General features: G+C 41.3%; 2 protein-coding genes across 5 annotated transcripts in view; both read right to left on the bottom strand.

The window, feature by feature from the left end:
* Positions 1–21908, bottom strand: part of BRIX1 (biogenesis of ribosomes BRX1) — an 87650-nt gene extending 65742 nt beyond the window's left edge. The window contains exons 1-10 of one of the 2 annotated variants that reach the window (XR_010622431.1): positions 21751–21908; positions 20945–21056; positions 20131–20174; positions 19823–19893; positions 19391–19440; positions 19218–19291; positions 19064–19114; positions 18725–18826; positions 17236–17364; positions 16566–16945 (exon numbers count right to left, since the gene is read on the bottom strand). Coding sequence is in view for 1 of the 2 variants with exons in the window: in XM_065739994.1 (XP_065596066.1) it covers positions 16682–16945; positions 17236–17364; positions 18725–18826; positions 19064–19114; positions 19218–19291; positions 19391–19440; positions 19823–19893; positions 20131–20174; positions 20945–21056; positions 21751–21903 (1050 nt within the window). In the remaining variant the exon portion in view is untranslated. Of the gene's footprint in view, positions 1–16521; positions 16946–17235; positions 17365–18724; positions 18827–19063; positions 19115–19217; positions 19292–19390; positions 19441–19822; positions 19894–20130; positions 20175–20944; positions 21057–21750 lie in introns of those variants that run through there. The other variant, XM_065739994.1, reaches the window with a different exon arrangement.
* On the bottom strand, positions 1313–14975 carry DNAJC21 (DnaJ heat shock protein family (Hsp40) member C21). 3 transcript variants are annotated; one of them, XM_065739984.1, is made up of 12 exons: positions 14825–14971; positions 14598–14691; positions 12592–12712; positions 11027–11149; positions 7018–7322; positions 5621–5775; positions 5346–5433; positions 4913–5071; positions 4290–4329; positions 2844–3034; positions 2386–2461; positions 1313–1705 (listed from the first exon to the last, which is right to left on the bottom strand). In XM_065739984.1, the coding sequence occupies exons 1-12, from the start codon at positions 14919–14921 to the stop codon at positions 1541–1543; spliced, it is 1614 nt and encodes a 537-aa protein (XP_065596056.1). In that variant the 5' UTR covers positions 14922–14971; the 3' UTR covers positions 1313–1540. The 3 variants fall into 3 exon arrangements, with proteins under 3 accessions (XP_065596056.1, XP_065596055.1, XP_065596054.1); XM_065739983.1 differs by lacking the exon at positions 1313–1705 and having other exon boundaries at positions 1712–2458; positions 14825–14975; XM_065739982.1 differs by lacking the exon at positions 1313–1705 and having other exon boundaries at positions 1712–2461; positions 14825–14975.
* Positions 21909–21937: the final 29 nt, after the last annotated feature.

Here is a 21937-nt window from a genome sequence, read left to right on the forward strand (position 1 = left end):
AAAGAAAGATAACAGTGCAGAGCTCAAGTCTTACCCAAGACATGGGACTTCACACAAAGTCACTTTTGGGCTAGGAAGCGTTCTGAGCAGAATGTAACTGGCTCTCAGAGCTAAAACTGTTCATCACCATGATGCAGTGTGATCAGAGCATAAAAAAATCCATGCACACAAACCAAAAGATTCTAATTATGGTAATTATTTTTATATAGAGTTCCAATCAAGTCATCGTCCTCACCAAAAAAAAAAAGTTCTTTGCATTTCTTCCTGCTGCTTTTGGGATTTTAGTTATTTAGCAGAGAGGCAAACTCCGACTGGTGAAATAAGGTACAGTGTTTCTAACGATCACTTTTGAAAAAAAAGAATTGTATTCATTACCTTCTCTGGTCTCGAATTAAAGTAATATTGTCTGATAGCAAGAACTATACATTCATCATTTGACTCCAATGTAAATGTTAACGTTTGAGTAATTCCTTGCTCTAATAACAGCTCTGTGTTCCATCATTTTGCTCGATACTATGAAATGCTACAGCAACTTAAATAAGGCAATATCATTACATTTAGAAAATGCAATGAGAGAAAAGGAGAAAACTGTGGGGGTATACTGAATATACCCTATCCCCAAGCCCTCCAAATGCTGGATTCTGTTTTCTAAAACCCTTTTGTACACTTGCACTCCAAAATCAGGTGTTCATCTTGTGGTTGTTTTTTTTTTTAAATGCTATTCAAAAGAATTAATTATGCAGTTAAGAGAGACATAATACTAGCTCCCATTTTGTTTTTCATAAGGAAATCAGAACACGTGTGCAGTAGTCCATACCCCCTGCCACTCTTCCCTAAACTGGTAGTACCTGTTGTGCAAGTACCAAGGGATGGAATCCCTGCATAAGTCAACTCACATTAACACTGACAGCTGTCGTTTATTCCCTCCCACACTTATTCCATCAAGGCTCTTCCACAAGGCTTCCCTCCCCAGCACAAACACCTGAGCACACAGGATCATGTACAAAACTACAAAGCTCTAATGAACCAACACTGACGTCTTTCCTATTTTGTCTGCTGGGTAATCTGAAGGGGCCACTGAAGAAGGTTTCTTTTCCACTTGGGCTGTTCATATTTCATTTTTGACAGATGATCAAAACAGCAGAGTCCAATCTTTACAGAGACAGAAAACTGATTTGAGGTTAAAAAAACAACTGGGATGTGGTAAAATAATTTATTCCCTCTGTGTAGTTACTCCATCATGCAAATTTCAACAGGAGTGCTAGGCAAACTCTGAATCACTACTGCCACTTCACCATGACAGCGTAGAAGTGTAGGTGAAGTTCAGCCAGTGAAGACAAGATGTTAAAAACAGAAGAAAGCAGAAGTTGCTTCACAAAATAACATTCTTCTTGTTACACCTTCCACATTTTCCCTCTTGCTTCCACCACGAAAACCTGGAGCTGCCTTCCCACTTCACCTCAGAATGTAGGCAACACACACTTCTCAATGTTCTGGAGAGTTTTCACGTACGGTTCTGCAGACTGTCAGTGTAACATTTCTATCTGTTTTTGCGTTTCTCTTTTTTGCTTCTGGTGTGAACAGCTCCATTTGCAGACGGTGCTTGTGTTGCTTTTGCGTGTCCTGTTGCTTTCAGATGTTCAAACAGTTTATTTCGGGATGGAAAGGTACAGTTGCAGGTTACACAGTGAATGGGAACTTCACTCTGAAAGGGAAAAAGACTGCTCACATTTGCACAGGATGTGACATTGCATAATTAATAGATTGCACCAGTTGGCTGTATCTAGCTTCTCTTAAAAGAATGAAATGTGACTTCAGTTGTCTGTTTCTATGATCAATGTAGAATAGAATGTTAAAAGCGTAACTCCTTGAAACTTTTAGGAAAGCTAAGTAAAGCCAAGAATACAACAGAAGCTTTGCAAATGTAATAAATGATGAAGATTACTTTTGATCTCACCTCAGTAAGCAAGACTGCATGTGCAATATTTTGAGTTCTGAGGTTTGCCACATAATTTAGTCCCTGTCTGTAGTTATTACAAGAGGTTGCTCTTCTGGGAAGCACCAATACTGGGAAAGGTGCAGATGGTACCACATCCCACCTGCCTGGTCACAGCCATCTTCAGATGCTTACATCCTTTGGTTTGAACTGCTTTGAATACTAAGTTCCCAGCCACTCTCCTAGACCTGAAATTTAGTCCCACAATACTCTGCACAGGCAAGAGCTGATGTCCCAGCCTCCTGTATGCTAACAAAATCACAGGAAGAGAAATTACGGATTATTAAGAAGTAATCAGTAAAGCAGAACAGAATGTGGGCACTGGAGCTGTGTTTGTAGTAATGTGACCCTGCTGGAAATCGTTTAACAGTGTAAGTAAATTGACATACCACTGTTTGGTGTTCTGATGATGCCTTAGCAGACTTCTTTGCATCCTTGGCTTTTTTACCTTTAGGCTTAGTGCTGCTGACAGACAAAGAGAAACCAAGATTAGTGCACAAGAATATTCAAATTACAGTTTAAGAACGGAATGGTTTTCGAGTCAATGTCTCTGCTACGTTCCCCTGTTCTTCCTTCACATAATGTACGTGCAAAAAAGAAAAGCCATGTCATTTATGTAAATAACTGTCAATCTCAAGATCCTACTAAAAGATGAATCAGCTACTTGTAAGCGACGTGGCACTGATACACAGTCTAATACCATTTCCAAAGTAAATCCTAACACACTCTGTTCACGATTGTATTTATTCGACTCCAACGGAGTGGAGTAGCCCTAGATTCACAACAGTGATAAAGATCCACTTGCCAACAGCATCGAACATGACACAAATTGACATGGTCAGCACACCTTTTCACTTCACTCTGCGCTTCATTCACTTGGCTAACATCCTCTGCAGCACTTGCTTCCTCTGACACAGCACAACTTTGGTCATCATTTACAGACTGCTCTGTTGGGCCACTATCCTTGTCCGTGCAGGGCAACTCCATTTGCTCAGTTGTTTCCTCATCAGCACTTCTTTCAAAAGAGTCCCCGTAAGTCTGTCCAAGTAGGAGAAACACAAGTAAATTACTTTTTATGCTCATTCATGATTACGTTTACACTCATTTACCTCAAAACATGAGTGTGTGGGGAGAACACGTGAAACAACAGAGCCTCTGAATTATACACTATTTTCAGTGGGATTCCAACAAGAAAAATGTTAGTTCCTGTCCTCTGAAAGAGAGGGCCACCTGTGGCACAAACCAAGGCTCCCATTTCACATGACAGGATAACGGCCTTGTCTTTGACAAATGTTAGACTAACGATGCCATACATCTGTATTAGGACAGTTAAGCCAAAATAACACACATTCTAGTCCACAAAAGACCCTGTCACAGAACTGAAGGATGGGAGACAAGGTGCCTACACACGACCTTAATAAGGTAGATGAAACAATTTCAAACTGAGGAAGCCACAGTTGGACAAGATGTTGATGGCCTGTGTGGAAACAAGAAGGCCAAGCCAATACTAATCTGGACAATGCAAAATCAAAGAGAAGCAGGAAAAACTCAGTTGATTGAAAGCCTTGGGGAAGCTTCTTAGTAAGAGATGATGGTGTGGGAGCAGGCAGAGAAGGGGAGCACATTACACTAGAAGGGTTAGGCTGGGGAAAAAATACGAGGCTATCTCAGGAAACCTGCAAAAAGCAGGATCTAGTGTACTTAGCTCAGCAGGACAGGGCTGTGATTGAAGTAGTGAACAGGAAAGAAGACTAGGGAAAGACAAGGCATGAGAGAGGCAGAGAGAAGAGTCTGCCCTCTCTGGTGTTCCCGACATTCAAGGCTGACAAAGAACGTGCCATTCTTGAATCCCAGCCTGCTCCTGCCTGCACAGATCTGTTCTATCATGCACAGACAGGATCCTGAAACATGCCAGACTGGCATTACTGGTGCCTGGAATGCAAGTGAGAGGTGGACAGGATGGTGTTGGTTAGTTTCAGCAGGATGCTAATAAAGTTACTTTACAAACAGTACATTTTCCCAGGTCTATCAAAGAAGACTATCACCAAAAAATTAAATCACTAATGCACCAGGGACATTGCTGGTCTTGCTGACCAATTCCCTGCGTTCTCTTTCTGTTTGTTCCAATCTGTTTTCCTTACATTTCAGTCCATGAGCTTTATGGAAACCAGCACCACATTTATTCTGTTCCTACAGACACTACTAAAGTCAGGCCTGTGAGATTATTATAATAATACGTGAAATAAAATCAGGTTGTAAAGTTCTTTGAATTTTACTGTGTCTGAATGCCCACCATCATTGTTTTCTGTTTCTTCTTCTGCTTCTTGGAGAGTCTGTAAAGATACAAATGTAAAATTGACTTTTTAAAAAAAGAAAACAAGCTATCAAATTATATTTTTCTTAACACTGTAACATAATATGAGGGAGATAGCAGCCACAACTAGAAAATGTTCACGTCTGAAATGAAAGCAACAGTTCTCATAACCCATTCACTGCATTTAGTAAAATATTTATTCCACTCACACTGAACTCCGTGATACTAAGAATGCAGCTGGTATTATGATCGGTCCATTCAAAGAATGGAAGCTGTACACCATAACTTACTCAGTTCCACTCATTTTCAAGCACATTCATTTTCTACCTACGTCAGCATCCGAATGACAAAGAGTACCATCACCAAACTGACAAACACTGGAACTGCACCAAGCTTCCCTGTTTGAAAAATATCCTACATCAGAATCTGGACAAATTAACACGTGTATTGGAGTTCCAATAAAATGCAAAGAAATATTTTAAGCTGGCACAATACTATGGGTTCCAATACAAACACTATTCCAGTCAGAAGCTCCCTCTGAGCTCAAGAGATGAAGTAAGTCATTGACAACAATCAAATTTAAAATAAATAATTGTAAGTACTTCTGCTTGGGCATCTCTCCCGTTTCCTCCTCCTCTTTGGTATGTGTTCCGTTCACATCATCTGAAGATGCAGGAAATTTCTCTTCCTCTTCTACCAGTTGCTGTCGTAACAATGCTACCATCTCTCGATGCTTCTTTGATTTTTCATGATTCTTCATGCTATGAAGATCATCAAATAGTTACTGCAGGTAGCTCTGAGTAAATACTGTTACATTTACATATAAATTAACAATAGGACCACTATTCATCACTGGTAAGAATGTAAAATTTTGCCCTGTTAATGTCTCTGCTGGAAAAAAGACACCGTGTCAATGATACGAAGCTAAGAAGTTCTTACAATGCTTTTTAAAAAGTTGCTTTAAAAGAGAAACACCTTCCCCAGCCAGCTCCAGGAAGTTCCCAACGATACACACACACTCACACACACACTTACGCTTTCTCAGTTTTTAACAGTTTGTCACAAGCAGGGCAGTAGAGTTCATCAGCATATTCCACTTCTTCAGCCACATCACTCAGCTTGTCTGAAGAAACAAATGGGGATCAAAGAGGCAAAGTCAGATGAGCAATTTTTAAGTTAAGTTGCTATTAAAAGCCCCAGGAAACAGTCACAACATGGGACATGGGGCTTGCAGCGTGGGGTTAGAAGTGCAGTGAGCCAATACTCACACTGCAGCAATTCACCACAGGCCGCACCCCCACACTCCATACCTTCAATGCCTTCTTTTGTCTCCCGTTCTTCCATTTCAACTTCAGCGTCTGATCCATCTCCAAATTCCTTTTCATACTGTGCCTCCATCTCTTTCAGTTCTTTCTCCAGATCTGACATAGTTATCCAGCTCTGCTCCTTATACTGTTCAGCAAGCCTTTAAGTAGAACAATACAATAACCTCTACATGGTGTTTTCGAGATAAGAATTACAGAAACAGTATTATTTAAAAGATAGCTTGATCTTTTTCTGGTATTTCAGGTGGAAATTCCTGAATATATTATGATGGAGCAAAGAACTGTTTATAGGGCCTGGAAATCTGAGCAGGTAATTAGTGATGCCAGTGGGCACATGGACACTTCTAGCAAGGAGATATTAATGTAAGTGGATCCTGCTTGAATTTCATGCAGGAAATGTACCACCACATGGTAAATGTCAAACTCACAACAGAGAAAGTCAGCTCAACCCTAGAAGTACTACAGCTGCTTTTACCTGCTGTAAGATCCAAACCAATGAACAGTACAGCAATGCAAAAGCCACGAGCAAATTACTGCTTGACTTTGTGCTACAGTACTGTACCCAGTCAGTTTTCCAAATCACAGTGTGATCCAAGCTACCAGTCAGTGCACCACACTAGAGCTGAATTTTCTACAACTGGGTCCGGAGTACAGAATTATTAATCCACTGTCAGTAGACACTACGCCTCAGCTTTATTCTTCTCTCAGGAAAAAAAAACAAAAACAAAAAACATTATGTATATGTATTTCACATGTATGTGAATTCTTACAGTATGACTTCAATGAACAGGCTACAGGAGTGCAATTTCAAAGCAAGTGAGTATTTAAACTCCTTCCTCCTATTTTCTGGTGAAAATTACTTCTACAAACTGTTCAGACAGAGAGACTCCCATTCTCTTCTTCCTACTTCATGAAAGATGAAAGCATAAGAAAAGTGCATTCAGTCCAATAAAAGGGACCTCTCTACCAAATCAAAAGGAAAAGCAATACCACATTTGTTTTTCAAGCATTCTTTTCAGCAGATGTTTCAAGGCAGATGAAGCTAATAGAAATCCAGGTTGTCACAGTCCTATTTTGCTTCACTCCCAAGCATGCATTCTTTTTTCCTTAAATATTTCCTCCTCTAGTAAGAGAAAGCACACTGGATTCTGTGCTATTACAACCAGTTGCCTGCAGGGCACAGGTTATTCCCTGACTATCCTGTATCTTTCTCTTGATGTCAGTACAAATAAAAAGGTTTGACATGAAACCAAAACTAATATAGAAAATAGTCAAGGATTTTTAAAAGAGGACATAGAGCTACCATTACAATTTAACACTACACGGTAGACATTAATAGTTTCTCCAGGTTTAAATAAACATTCATTTCCACATTTACATACTTGGCTTGTTTAAGTTTTTGCTGCCTCCGAATTTCCTCTGCTTTCCTAAGTTTTTCTGCATTCTGTTCTTCTACAAGTTTTCTGTGAGCTTGTACTCTTCTGTCCCTTTTACGAATAAAGGCTACTAGCTGACGGACTAATTCATTCCTCTCCTTTTTAGCTTTATCTCTAGTTTTCTTGTTCTCTTTTTCCATAGCTCGTTTCTCCCAGCGGTTTGATGCTTGTCGTGTGTCGTATTCTTCTTTCCAAGCAAAGTTTTTCTGAGTACAAAAACTCTGCCAATAGGCATAGAAAGGGTGGACTATCTGTTAAAATAGAACAATTAAAAATGGAATGAGTCACTTTATTAGGGAGTGGCAATAAACTTACCAAACAGCACAGGACTTCTGTGTCTTCTCTATAGGCAAAGATTTTTATCCAGAGTGTAAGAAAATCACCAGGAAGTTTACAGAAATCTATAATAACATCTTTAAAATTTCAAACCATCTCAAATCCTTGTATTCCAACTACTCCAAACTCTCATTTCTAAAAAAAAAATAAATAAATAAAAATCCCCATTTAGGATTGGATCACACTAATGGTAGCGCTCAGTTACTTAACTGTGCTATACTTTTCCTTTCAAACTGTAAAGCACAACTGGAATCAGACACTGTGTAAATAAACAGACATAAGCACATACTGTGTTAACAGCCACCACACCAAATTACACCGAAGGTCATCCATACATTTCCAACAACAGCCAGCAACCAGTGCACAAAAACAAAGCAATCAATTGGCCAATTCATGGCAGCATTTCTTCCTATCATATTCCATCTGCTTCCAGAGAAAGTGAGACAACATTAAACAGCCCCAGTCAATTTCTCCTTCACAAATGCTTCACTTTTCTTCCATGTATGCAAAATGTTATCATAATATTACAAAGCTGTGACTTGCACAGTATAATGAGCAGCTGGGTAAAGATGCACTTACTCCTGTTTTGTTGTATTATGTAACTGCAGGTAAAAATGATGCCTTCTAGCTTTCATATTAGAAGAATCAGTAAATCATCTTTCCTTATTCTCTTTATTTACTACTTATGAGTAAACACTCGATTAATAATGTTACATAATGACTTTATTTTCACAGAATTGCAGGGGTTGAAAGGCACTACTGCAGATCACCCAGACCAACTGCCTGCTAAAGCAGGTTCCCTAGAGTAGGCTGCACAGGACAGCGTCCACGAGTCTTTAAATTAACCTCAAGAGAACCACCCTGCACAGACTGTTCCAGTGCTCCATCACTCTCAAACTCCAGATTTTTTTTTCTCATTTCCAGATGGAATTTATTCTGTTGCAGTTGGTGCCCATTGCCCCTGTCCTACCTCTAGGCACCTCCAGAAAGAGCCTGGCTCCACCCACTTGAAATACACCCCTTTGGTATTTCTAAGTGTTGGTAAGATCCCCTCCCAGCTTTCTCTTCTCCAGGCAGAACAGCCCCAGACGCTCTGAGCCTTTCCTCACAAGCAAGATGCTCCAGGACCTTTATCATCTTTGCGGTTCTCTGCTGGTCTCTCTCTGGAGGTTCTCTTTCTTGAACAGGGGAGCCCAGAACTAAACACAGTACCCCAAATGTGGACTCATCAGGGCAGAGTGGAAAGGGGGGATCACCTCAGTTCCTGCTGGTCAGGATCTCTTCAATGCATCCCAGGATGCTATTGACCTTCTTGGCCACCAGGGCACATTGCCTAGCAGCCTGCCTGCCAGGCACCAGGACCCCCAGGTCCTTCTCCACTGAGCTCCTTTCCAGCAGGTCAGCCCACACAGTTATTCCTCCCCAGGTGCAAGACTCTACACTTGTTGAACCTCACCAGGTTCCCCTCCATCCAACTCCCTAGTCTGTCCAGGTCCTGCTGAATGTCAGCACAGACTTATGGTGTGCCAGCCACTCAGGTTTGTATCATTTTGTTATATTCTCTATTCCTCCCCAAATAACACCTAACCTCCTGCATTTTGTCTATTTGGGAAACAAACTATGTCTAAATTTCTTAAAAAAAAAATTGCTCATCCCATTGAACTTTCTTTTTTACTGCACCCTGCATACACCCTTTTACATCCCTGCACACACAGTTTTTGTATTTCTGAATACTTCACAGAACAAGGTCCAGACTTTAACACAGCAGCTGAACAACTTTCCTTCTAGTATTTCTTATGTCAGTGGTACAACCATTAATACCTCAACACTAATTTCTAATGGCCTATCCACATGTGAAGGTTCAAGGCTGCAGCTATGCAGTTCGTCTCTGCTGCCACTAGAACACAGCTTTATATGTCCAAAAATGTAAGCGATGATAGACTATTAGTTCAGATTTATGCTTCAAAATGACAGAATCAGTGTAGATAGATAGGATGCGTGGTCATCAGCTGACGACCGGAATCATCCATCCCCTCATCAGCTTTATGAGCTGTAAGATGTTCCTCCTCCTCTGTGGCCACCTGAAATAGGAGCCCATCTTGTCCTGAACACTCTAAAGCATCTCTTGTTGGACACTCAGGTTGTTGCTTGCTATGCATACTCATAGCTGACTGCTTTTGTTTCTACATGTAATTGTTCTACACCTATTCTCAAGAAGTCCTGTTAAGTCGTGGTCTGAAGAATATATTCCCTTCCTGCCTGGCACGGATTGAGTCACCTCCCAAACCTCTTGCAATTTAACTCAGAAAAGTGGATCAAAGAACATTCACATCAAAGACACTGAAGCCTTGGTCTAGCTTTTGTAGTTTCCTTCTAAATCTCTTTTCCCTTCTCCCACAGTACTATTAAATGGAGAAGTGGCTGTACTACAATGCTGGTATCTTCCGACTATATCTTTGAAAACAAGATAAAAGGAATAATGACTTTCTGGTTAAATGAAGCTATTTTCCATTATATAATTCCAAGAATAACTTAATCCAATTAGAAACAATAAAATAACATTCTGCTTCCATAACAGCATGAACAAGGCAGACATCTAATGATAATGGTACTAGAATTACATCTGACTTCACAGCTACGAATTGTCAGCATTAAAAGTAGCTTTTGGTTCACAGCCATGTCTGTTCTATGGTCGTGACACAGGAAGCTCCCGGAAGATGTTCCAAGCTCTATCTATCAGAAGATGGATCTTGGCAATTTTAGACACATTAAATACATGCCCTCTGGGAAAGATACCAATCTGTGATTTAATTTTCATACATAATTGGTTACACAGTATACTACTACTGGAAGTGAAGGGAGAAGCTGCAAACCAGGAGGAATATTTCTAAGTATTGCTACTGTGCAGTTAATCACTGGAAAAACAGCTATTATAAAAAATAACTGGTGAACCAGATGGGAAGAATTCCTGTGTCCTTTAAGCAGTGGTCTTTCCTCACATCCCAAAAGCAGACATGCAATATCTTGAAAATTAAATCTTACTACAGTACAACTGTAGATGACAGGAGTACCATAGCAGGAGCTCACATGGCAGTTCAACTACAATGTCTCTCCTTTTCAATTCTGTTGAAAACTTTGTTTCCCTAAATGAAGCACAATACTGTATATGTTATTTAAAGAAAAATCATTTCTAATATCCTTTGCTGTAACCTATGTTGCATTAAAACACTGGTAAACTATTCTCATCGAGATGTAAACAGAATGTTTGATGTTCTGTTTGCTTTTTTTTTTTTCAGGCCCTGCATCAGGCACATTGCACTTAAGTTTCATTAGCATAACTGATGGTTAACCCTACAAAATGTTTGCTTGACAGCTTACCAATAGAAGTCTGACTGCTAACGTAGTCCAACAGGAAGCAACAATTCTGATTCACCTAAATGTTATGAATCACAACATAAGCACTTCCTTTACAATAATGGACTACTACAGTAGAAAAGACAGTAGAAACGTGGTTTTGTATTTGCCTCAGAGATCTCCAAGAACCTCTCCTTTGATTTCAGTGTGAGACAAAGCAATGACAGCTGCATCACTTTTAGTTTAATGTTACACTTGCTCTTACCGTGTCATAGTCACTATGGGAATACCCAAACGTAGGGAACTCTTCAATATCCTCCTGAGTTGAATATTCCATCTCTTCTTTTGCAATCTGCTCAAAAACATGTCGATAGACTGCAAAGAATCCCTGAAATTTTAAGAGAAGTAAATTATCACTTGTTCTACATTGTTCAATAATAAATGCACAAATGCTCAGTTACAGTAAGTAGTGTATTTCAGGAAAAAAATTACAACTCTGCACAGCAATTCAAAATGAGAGGAAGAGTCTTGTGAGCAGCCATTCTGCAATATCCTTCTTTTCAACAAAGTTCCTCTTCTTTCCCATTCCTTATATTTCCATCTGCTTTATGTAGCCTGGCTCTCTCATACCTCAATTAACCTTTATTCAAATGTAAGTGAAAAAATAAATATGCTACAGCATGCAGGCAACGTTGATTAGAGTCTGGTTATGCATTACCAAGCTTTGAGGAAGTTGCAAATATAAAATTTGCTATGACATACCCAACTATAGATTTACATTTTAAATTAAGATGTTGCTAACTTAGCCCTACCATAGTAATACAAAGACAGATAGGGATTTTCTCTCTCAGAGGTCCTCCTGATTGCCTGGAGCTTTTTAAATCACGCTTATCTTAAAATACAACAGGGAATCAAATTTTTGGAAACATACTTCCCTCAAGCACCACTATCATTTTTCCTCAGCTTAAAGCACTCCAGCTTGTGAAAAGACACTTCCAAATATTTGCAATAGCAAATAGAGAACTGGAATGCTTCGCTATTTAACAAACATAAATACTATAGACATACTTTGTAATTGTACAGTTCAGTAAGGAATCACAAGTAAGTAAATGTCAGACAATAAACAAGAATTAAAACTTGTCTAAAGCATCCAGCATAGGTTTTGTATCAGATCTGTGCAGAAACTGTTACTATCACCTGCGCTCAACAATTCCTCCACACAAGCTTTCCTGTGGTAAGCAAATGCTGACATCTGTTATAGCTTCAGCTGGGATGGAATTGTTTCCTTCACAGTGCCTGGTACAATGCTGTTTGGTTCTAGGAGAAAACATCCATGCTCATAGCTGCTGCTAAGCAGTGTTGTACAGAGCCAAGGTCTTTTGCAGAAAAGGACCCAAGGAATTGGGAGGGAGCAGAATTAGGACAGCTGACTTCAAGTGGCCAAAGGGATATTCCATACCATATGACATCAAGTAGGAGTTCTGAAGGGGGTGGGAGTTCATCCCTCTCTATTCCACTGCTTAGGGGGCTAGCTGAGCAGGGAAAAGTGGTGAGCAATTCCGTGGTTATTACTTGTTCTCAAAATCATATATACACACACACAGTCACATAGTCTTAACTATTTTCCTTCTCTGTTTTTCTTAGTAAATAGTCCTCTCTCAACCTAAGATTTCCACTCTGGTTTTATTTTTATTCTCTACCCCATTCCATCGGGAAGGGGGAAGTGAGCAAACTGTGTGCTGTGCTGCACAGCCACCTGCTAGCTTAAACCACAACAAGATTTTTCATTAAATTTAAATTGATTCATTAAAAGATGAATCAGTTCATTACCTTTTCATCATCTCCATATCCAGAGTAGCAGCTAACAGCGAAGTAGCACAGCAGATCCAAACTATCATCTGGATAGTCTCCATTCACTCCTCTCAGAAGAGCTTCCCTGTGGTTATCATACCTGGCAAAAACCCACACAGAAACAAAATATTCTCCAGTACCAGTAAGACACAAGTAACATCTAAAAGCATGTATATTACTTCACTCTACGTTTGTAGTGCTGGGAAGGAGCATTAGCTGTTCAGGAGTAAAAGGCAGGGCAGGTGAGCTGGAGATGTTGCACTGTATGTAAGGGAGAGACCACCCTACACAGCCATTGGCATTAGGGAAGGCACAACAGAGAGCCTCTGGGTGAGGATTAAGGGAGCAGCAAAGCAGACGTAGCTGCCTGTAGTTGTCTACCATTGTGTCATGACATCCAGGAAGATGGCACGGATGAACTGTTCCATAGGCAATTAGAAATCTCTGGATTAGTAAGCCTTATCCTTCTGGGACACTTCAATTTCCCAGAAATAACACTGGGAATATCACAAATAAGGCTGCAGCAGAGGAGGGTCAAAAAGGACATTAGGAAAAGTTTCTCTCCAGTGTGGGTTGTCAAATTCTGGAACAGGGTTCCCAATGAGACAGTTGATGCCACACAGCTGTCAGTTTAGGAGCCACTTGAGTAACGCCTTCAATAACATGCTTTAACTTTTGGTTAGCCTGGTGGTCAGGCAGGCACTTGGACATGGTGATCTGTGAGGGCTTCTTCCAAATGAACTATTCCAGTCAAGAATACAGCTGTTTAGAGTTTCAGCTGGGACAGATGATTTTCTTCACAGTGTCTGGTATGATGCTGTATTTTGGCTTTGGGAGAAAAACAACGACGATAACACAGCAGTGTTAGGGCCAAGCAGTGCTGTACAGAACCAAGGATATTTCAGATCTTCACACTGCCCTGAGTGAGGGGGGCACACGAAGAACTTAGGGAGGACAGAACCAGGAGAGTGAGCCAAGGGCTGCATGGTGCTGATGGTGGGTAATGCCCCAGTGCACCTCACTTTTTAGGATTTGTGTCTCACACATAAGTATTCAGACAGAAAAAAGGCTGAGTCAGTAAACACTACCTCCAGACCTTCTGTTTACTTACTATTACTGTATCTGCTTTACTTACAATACCTACAATCTGCTTTAACTACAACAGCAATTTCCCAGCAATTTGAGCAAGCTGCTACAATGAGCTCTCGTAAACAGACAGGATATTATCCAATTTATGAAATACTTAAGGCAAATGAAAAGGAAAAAAACAAAAACAAAATCAAGCACAAATTGTAAATATAAGTGAAAAACTACTTTCCTTTAGAGGAGGGCAAATGTAGTGGAGGTGCTCTTGGCTTCATAAGCTAGCAGATGCTTCAGCCCATTTGAAAAATATGTCATCTGTTATCGAGGACTGTTTGTGCATATTTATTTCAAACTAGGACCATTACGGGAACACAGGCAAGGGAGGCTGTGCTAACACCGCACGAGCAGGTACATACCCAGTGCCTCCCACCTGGGAAGCAGAAAGCAATGCCAGCACCAGCAGCTCCTCAACGCTCATCCTACACTGCCCTACAGGAAGCAGTGAGGATGCCCCATCCCTGGAGACATTCAAAGTCAGGCTGGACCAGGCTCTGGGCGCACAGATCTTGCTGTGGGTGATCCACTTCAATACAGGAGAGCCAGACTAGATGACATTTAGGGTTGCCTTCCAACTCAAACGATTCCATGAAAGGAGGCTGCCTTACCGCAGGGCAAAGGTCCGCTAGGACCCACCCACAGGTCAGGGGCTTGTCCTCACCTCCAACCAAGCCAGGGAGTAGAGAACTCCTTCTCTAGAGAAGGAGAGAGTCCTTGCTGTGAGGGAGAGGGAAGGGAAAAAAAAGCAAAGCAACAGCAGCAGCAACAAAAAACTAAATATAACAAGCAATAAAGGCACAGAAATGTATTTTCAAGCCTACTACCAGGCTGGATTTACTCACCAGGCTCTCTCCTGAGGGTCACTGAGCACATCATACGCTGCCTGGATTAACTTAAACTGTTCCGCAGCTTCCTCGGCGTTCTCGAGGTTTTTATCTGCGAATTAAACGACCGTCATCAAGCCAAAGCACCACAGCAGCACCCCTCGCGCCAACAGGACCCCCACACGGCCCGGCTCCCTCTCCCCTCCTCCATGCCCGCAGCAGGCCGGGCCCGCGGAACTCCGTACCGGGGTGCCAGCGCAGCGCCAGCCGCCGGTAGGCCCGCTTCAGCTCCTCGTCGGCCGCATCGCGCCGCACGCCCAGCACCTCGTAGTGGCACCTCATGGCGGCGAGGAGAGCCGGGCGGGAAGCGCAGGAGCCGGCAGCGCGGCCATACGGAGCCCGAGCCTGGGGAACGACGGGAGCGCGGGCGGGGCTGTGCCGTGCTGGGCGGGGCTGCCGGCTCCAGGGCTCGCGAGCCAATGGGCTCCGCTCCTGGGTCGCTTAGAGGGCGTCCGAAGAGCTGTTCGTTGCTGGGCACCGTGTGCTCCTCGCAGCGCTGAGCTCTGCTCTCTGTGACAGCCACAGCGCCCGAGGGAACGGCACGGAGCTGTGCCAGGGGACGGCTGGGGAGTTAGGGAAACGCTCAGCTTATTTCCCCAAATATTAACTCGCAAACGTCGTGACTCATTTAAATAGATGTAGCAAAATTGCAGGCTCGCTGGCAGCTTCCTAAAAGCTTTATGAAAATAAAGCCCAAATTAAGAAGTGGCCACGTACCACAGCTTCAAGGAAATGTCAACTGGGATTCAAACTTTGAACATCCTACTGCTCATGAGCGTGCAGTAGGCTACAGGAGCACCGAACTTCAAAACACAGCAGAATCAAGGCTTTTAATTCTAACATTAAGCTCTACTGAAAGCAAATGTTAGTGTAAAGCAAACGTTGAAGTTAGTGTAAAGCAAACAAAGGTGATAACAGAGCCTTTATTTGAGATACAGGTGCTATAGAACAAGATACCAAAGAGAGGGGAATTAACTCAAAACCCCCCTCCCCCCCCCAAGCAGTCTTTTGGGTTCAGGAATGCAACTGCCTCATGTTCAAACTCTGGCAAACCAAAGAGAAGAGAAAGTGAGGGAGGAGTGGCAGCAACCCACTCAGGCTCTGAGCATATAGACACTCCCAGCAGTACAGCCGGAATCACCAGTGAGGGAGAGAGAGGATGGGTGGATCTGGGATCTCCAACTCTGGTCACTCAAGTGCTCATTTACCAGTTCAGGCTGTGACCAGGCAATTCCACTTGCAGATATGGAGTCACTCTACTTTGAGAAACATAACTGAACTAAGAGGACAGCCTTTGTGTGAAAATATCATTTGTGTGCATAAGCAGTTGTATAATTCAAAATGAGAGGAAAAGTGCAGAATTCTGTTAAGCACAGTGTTGAATCATAGAATCACAGAATCACAAGGTTGGAAACGACCTATAAGATCATCTAGTCCAAGTGCCCACTCATTACCATTGCTACTACAAGCTACTAAACTATATCTAGTAGCTCCTCATCCAGATGCCTCTTGAACGCTGCCTGGGACGGTGACTCCACCACCTCCCTGGGCAGGCTATTCCAGTGCCTGACCACTCTCTGAGAGAAAAAGTATTTCCTTGTGTCCAACCTAAACCTCCTCTGATACACTAAAATCATAGCTCCCATAATAGAAGAGTTACGGGCAGTTCTGTTTCAGACGAATACCTCTTTATGATAAAAGTACCCAGTTTGTCACAGGTGTTCTAATTTCTCCTATTACAGCAAGTTGTTTCCTAGAGGTATTTGTGTGTAAGGCCAATTATCAAAAGCAGGAATACCTGGAATTCCTTATTTCCTGTTTTTCAAGTTTTTTAAAATTCTCTTCAAGATAAAAAAAAAAAAAAGCACAAAAGCCTCAAAGGAATTGGTATTTGTTTACTTAAAACTGAAATCCAATTATTTTCACTTGTAGAAAACAAGTATTCGCAATATTCTGTCAAGATAGCTAAGAAATGTATACATGTAATATAGCTGTAGAGGACAAAAAGATGACTTCAGAATCTTCACCTCTGGCTTCTAGGCTTATGCTTCAGTTCTGAAAAGCTTTTTTTGCTTCTTCCTCTGAATTTTCCGTGGTTTCCTTTTATCTTTTACAATTGCCTTTGACTCTGGTTTCACGTGCTGTATTTCCACTGGCTTTTCTTCAGCTGGAGTTTCAAAGACCACTTCAGTCGGATCCTCTTCAATAAGTATTTTACTCTCCTTTTTCTTAATCTTTTGTACTTCTTTCACTTGATGTTTCTCTCTAAACTTAGCAGCCATTGACAACCTTATCAACCGTCGATGCTGCAAAAATAAGGATTTAAGTTATAACATTTCAAATAAGCAGGATATAAGAAATCAGGTGCTGTAATAACCGGCTGGATTTCTCTGCTTAACTGTCAGAATCGACCATGATGTTACCTTTCCACTGACAGGAATTTTGTATTCGTTCTATTTTTATGCAATAACTTTGTTCTCAAACAAATCAGATAAGGCACTCCAAAGAGTTTACAGAGAAGGCAATTGGTTCTCCTGCACACACAACTTGCAGTTTTCAAAGTAACTGCTGAAGAGAAAATGACAATGCTGCTTACCATATTTGGAGACTGATAATAGGGATTTTCATACAGAGTTGGTCCTCCAAAGCTACCCTGGAAGATTTTTATGAGATTCAGGACAAAACGAGGCCCAATTTCTACAAGAGATGCATCCTCTTCTATTATCTGCAGTAAAAGAATATTCTATCTCAAATGGGTGGAATCAATGAATATGATGTAATAGGCACTTTATACGACAATATAAAACTCAACTTAAAACCAAGATGCAATGCCACTTAAGTTTATAAACTGCACTTATACAAACACAGTTATACAGAGGAGTTCTGTCAGGTTCACGGAATCAGAGAACTGTAGGGGTTGGAAGGGACCTCCAGAGATCATCGAGTCCAACCCCCTGCCAAAGCAGCTCCCTAGCCCAGGTTGCACAGGTAGGCGTCCAGGCGGGTCTGGAACGTCTCCAGAGAAGGAGACTCCACCACCTCTCTGTGCAGCTGTGCCACTGCTCCGTCACTGCACTGGGAAGAAGCTCCCACACACATTTGCATGGAACTTCCTATGCTTCAGTTTGTGACCTTTTCCCCTCATCCTATCACCACACACTGCTGAGAAGAGTCCAGCCTCACCCTTTGCCTCCCACACATAAGATATTTATAGATGTGGATCAGATCCCCTCTGAGTCTTCTTTTCTCAAGGCTGAACAGACCCAGGTCTCTCAGCCTCTCCTCATAAGAGAGAAAGGGGAATTAACTCACCTCTCCCAGCAACTGTTTGGGTTCAGGAGATCCTATGGGTCTACTTTTTTCAGGGCTGAACAGACCAAAGTCTCTCAGCCTTTCCTCACAAGCAAGATGCTCAAGGACCTTTGTCATCTTTGTGGCCCTCCTACGGACTTTTTCTGGGAGATCCTGTTCTTTTTTGTACCAGGGAGCCCAGAACTGGACACAGTACTCCAGATGAGGCCTCACTGGGGCAGAGTAGAGGGGGAGGATCACCTCCCTTCTCCATGCTGGCCACACTCTTTTTAATGCATCCCAGCATCCCATTGGCCTTCTTGGCCACCAGGGCACACTGCTGGCTCATGGCCAGCCTGTCATCCACCAGGACACCCAGGTCCCTCTCCTCAGAGCTCCTCTCCAGCAGCTCATCCCCCAACCTGCACTGGTATGTGCAGTTATTCCTCCCTAGATGCAAGACTCTAGGCTTACTCTTGTTCAACTTCACCAGGTTCAAGCAAACACTTCAAAGCACTACGCATTTGTAAATTCCTCCATTAAAAAGTAAGCACCAGCATACTTTGGAATAAAGCACCAAGTGAAGTTAAAAGTCAAATGAAGCTTAGGCTTTCACTACTAATTCCTCTTAATAAGAGGCCCCATTGAAGAACCACACCTAAAAGAGAACACTGAAACAAATTCTTTCCAGAGATAAAGGAAAAGGCACCTTCCAAAAATAATTATTTTTCTTATTTTATTGCTATTAATGGATTTGCTATAAAGTTTCAGCATCAATGAAAGAGACCACTAACCTGGTAATTTCGAAACCATATCCTCTTGTCTGTGATGGTGAATGTGAAAACATGATCTACAAAAGGCTGGCTTTTGGGGTGATACTGTGGCGTACTAAATATCTGAAATAAAAGGCAGCACTTCTCAATATCTGTAGTTGTAAGGGGACAAGCATTAATTTAAATTACTAAGACCCTGATTCCAGGTTAGATAAAATAAACTTAAGAACACCCCTGACTTCAGGTACAACTCTTAATTGTTTGAGTACTTTCTGTAAACTCTCAGTGTAAAATTAGTATGGCGGGGTACAAAAAAAGAAATTAAAATAACAAAAGTCAATTTCCAAGCTACATACTGACCTGAATAAACAATTCCTTGAGCAAGGCATAGTGCGGCTCCTTGTCAAAAGTCTACAACAGAAAAAAAAACAGAATTATAGATACAAATTTAAACGCATGAGTAATGTAAAAAAAAAAAAACAATGAATACATTAAATACAAGATCAGTACTTACTGGATCAAAGGAGAGAAGGGGCCGTGAGCCTCTTAAGCAGTTTCCTGTCATCTTCAATTCTGCCAATGTGTGAACTAGTGATTTAAAAAAAAAGAAAGACCATTTTATTACTCAGATAAAGCTGAACAGACAAGAAAATAAGAGTCTAAACACAATAATACCAAAAAACTTACTGTTCTGCACTAAGAATTTAGCTGATGGTCCCTGTGGAGTATTTGAAAGCCTGCAGAAGTGAGACAAAAGAGGGAAAATCAAAATCTTAAGCAGCAGCCATGAAGTTATGTTGGATATCTACAGTACACTCCAATAAATTCTTTCTGTATGGAAGTAATTTCAGTCACTTCTCAGCACTACTGAGCTCCTTTAGGGTACTTACACATACTTGTTTTTTGAACAATTTTGTTAAAACATTTTTCTAAACTAGTCTGTGGAACATGTTGAAGACTTGCACTACTTACAAGAAAAGTTTGGTATTCTTTGAGACTTTGCTAAGCAATACTATTTTAAGGAGCCTCTAGTAACAGAATTCAGATAGAAGAATTGTCAGTTATATACAGAAATGCAAAAAAAAATAGTAAAAGCACCAAAACACAGCATTTACTTACCACATATAAAGATCTTGTTTCTTTTTCGCTTCAAAGAAGATGCACTTATTACAGTTTTTCATTTCACACACCTACACAAGGTATATCAAATGAGCTATTTATAAAGTCATGAAGACATTTTCAAAAACTTTCCATATTAGCTTACAATATCTCTTAATTAAAAGACAACTTCCCTTTGGCATTAGCACGTTTTCATTATCAATTCTCACTTATGAAGTTACACAACTCTGTAACTAATAAGCGATCTTCGAGCTTGGTTGCTTCTTGCTTACTGAATATCCACAAAAAATAAAAATATAAATAATTACCTCATTAATTACAAACAACTTGTCTTTGCGATCCATTTTAGTATCTGGAAAACAAAAACAACACTGAGAAGGCCTGAACACCAATTCAAAACACATTTTTTAACAGTGCTCGCAGAAGTTTTTACTGGCTGTAAATGGAAGATTAATTACCAAGAGCTTTTTCACCATCCTGAATTGGATGATCCTGAGGATCATGAAGTCCAATTGCTGGCTTCCATCATTTGTTCAATACAAATATAAATAAGCCTAGTTTGTTACTATGTATTTTTAGAATTCTAGAATGTGTCCTAGGATGCTGTTCTGGACTATAACAGATATGCACACTACATTCTATTTGTCACTTGATTCACAAAGTCAGTGAGTACAGACATGATTGTTTATATGGTGAATATAAATGTATATAATTTAACTGTATCAACCCAGAACCTCAGAGTTTCACATCTCATTCACGCCGATGAAATAAAAAATAATAAAAAATTTCTAATAAAAATGCCTGGTAACTTTATACAGCAGGATATTATATTTATAATGAAATTACATGATTAACAAATACAGTATGAAAAACAAACTTACAAGACAGAAGCCACAGGAGAATATTATATATCCATAGGAGATAATATTATAATATTCCCCCAAAGAATATTAGGATATAACACTGCATTTGTTGGTTCAAAAGGTGTTTGCTGTTAGCTTAGAGTAAGAGGCTACAGCTTCATCAAAACAGTCATGTACCACATTTGAAAGAGAACAGGTTCTTAGAAGTACTTGGTTTGGTTTAAGACTACAATGCACTAAGAATAACACTTAGCCCTACCTGCTTTAGAATGAGGCATCAGCGTTCTTAAGTCTTGCATTAGGTGCCTTGTTCTGAAATTAATCCCACGGGAAGAGAAAATAAGCACACGCTCCTTGTTCTTCCATTTGCCCTAGGAAAAAAAAAGTTAAGCTGTAAATTTAATTTTCTTAAAGTTTCTTGCAGCAACAACAGACGTGTGAATTGCAGTAATAGAAAAAAACTGCAAGAGCATTCGTAACAACCTCATCACCTATACAGAACCTCTAGCTCTGCAAAGTCACAGCTTTTTTACACAACCGTTCACTACGATGCTTCATGAGGTTCTCACGTGAAAATCTTTCACTACTACAAAAGGCGTATAAAATCGTAAAGGAATTCACATCCAACAAATGTCCTGAAAAGAGCCTTCCTCCTCTGCAGGAGGCCCCAAACTATGGATCGGGCACAGGAACACTCAGCCCCTTCAGATGAACACGTGACACGGGCTCAGGCTGCCGTACGTTTAAATGAAAAGCAAAAAACAGCAAGTACATCGCGATTTCTGAGACCTCCTCAAAATATTCCGCCACGAAGCATACACAACATCCGCCAGATCGTCCGCTTATAACACAATCGTAGGTGCTCCTACAATGTTTCCCTGATTGTGGTAACAGACGAATCGAATGGCCAAGAAGACTGCTTTTTGCACCGCTTCATAAGAATGGCACCATCAGACACCGCTGTGGTTTGTAGTAACGCCGTAAGAAGACAGGAATACATCCTCCTAATCCCGCACAGAGACTGGGCTCCCACCGCCACCCGGAGTCCCAGCGCCGCGCCGCTACCTGAGAGACCGGAGCCGGGATGCTATACTCCTCCGGGGTCGCTCCCTCTGGGCCAGGCTTAGTGGCTGGCTCGGGACCGGCCGGAGCCCGCTTTGCTCTCTTCTTCGGCCGGGCAGCAGCAGCCAGCTCACGCTTCCTCTTGGCCGCCGCCATCTTAGGAGCACTGCCGCATGCGCCGCTCGCACTT

Source organism: Cyrtonyx montezumae, unplaced genomic scaffold, assembly GCF_038088225.1.
Source record: "Cyrtonyx montezumae isolate F1298 unplaced genomic scaffold, pur_monq_1.0 scaffold_25, whole genome shotgun sequence".
Lineage (NCBI taxonomy): Eukaryota > Metazoa > Chordata > Aves > Galliformes > Odontophoridae > Cyrtonyx > Cyrtonyx montezumae.

Coding starts and splice junctions, on each gene's coding strand:
- DNAJC21 (XM_065739982.1), bottom strand. CDS start 14,921: ATGAGGTGCCACTACGAGGTGCTGGGCGTGCGGCGCGATGCGGCCGAC. Junction 11,150..12,591: donor GATATGGAGATGATGAAAAG/GTAATGAACTGA, acceptor TTAAAATTTCAG/GGATTCTTTGCAGTCTATCG. Junction 4,330..4,912: donor GGAGAGATGCCCAAGCAGAA/GTACTTACAATT, acceptor GTATCTTTACAG/ACTCTCCAAGAAGCAGAAGA.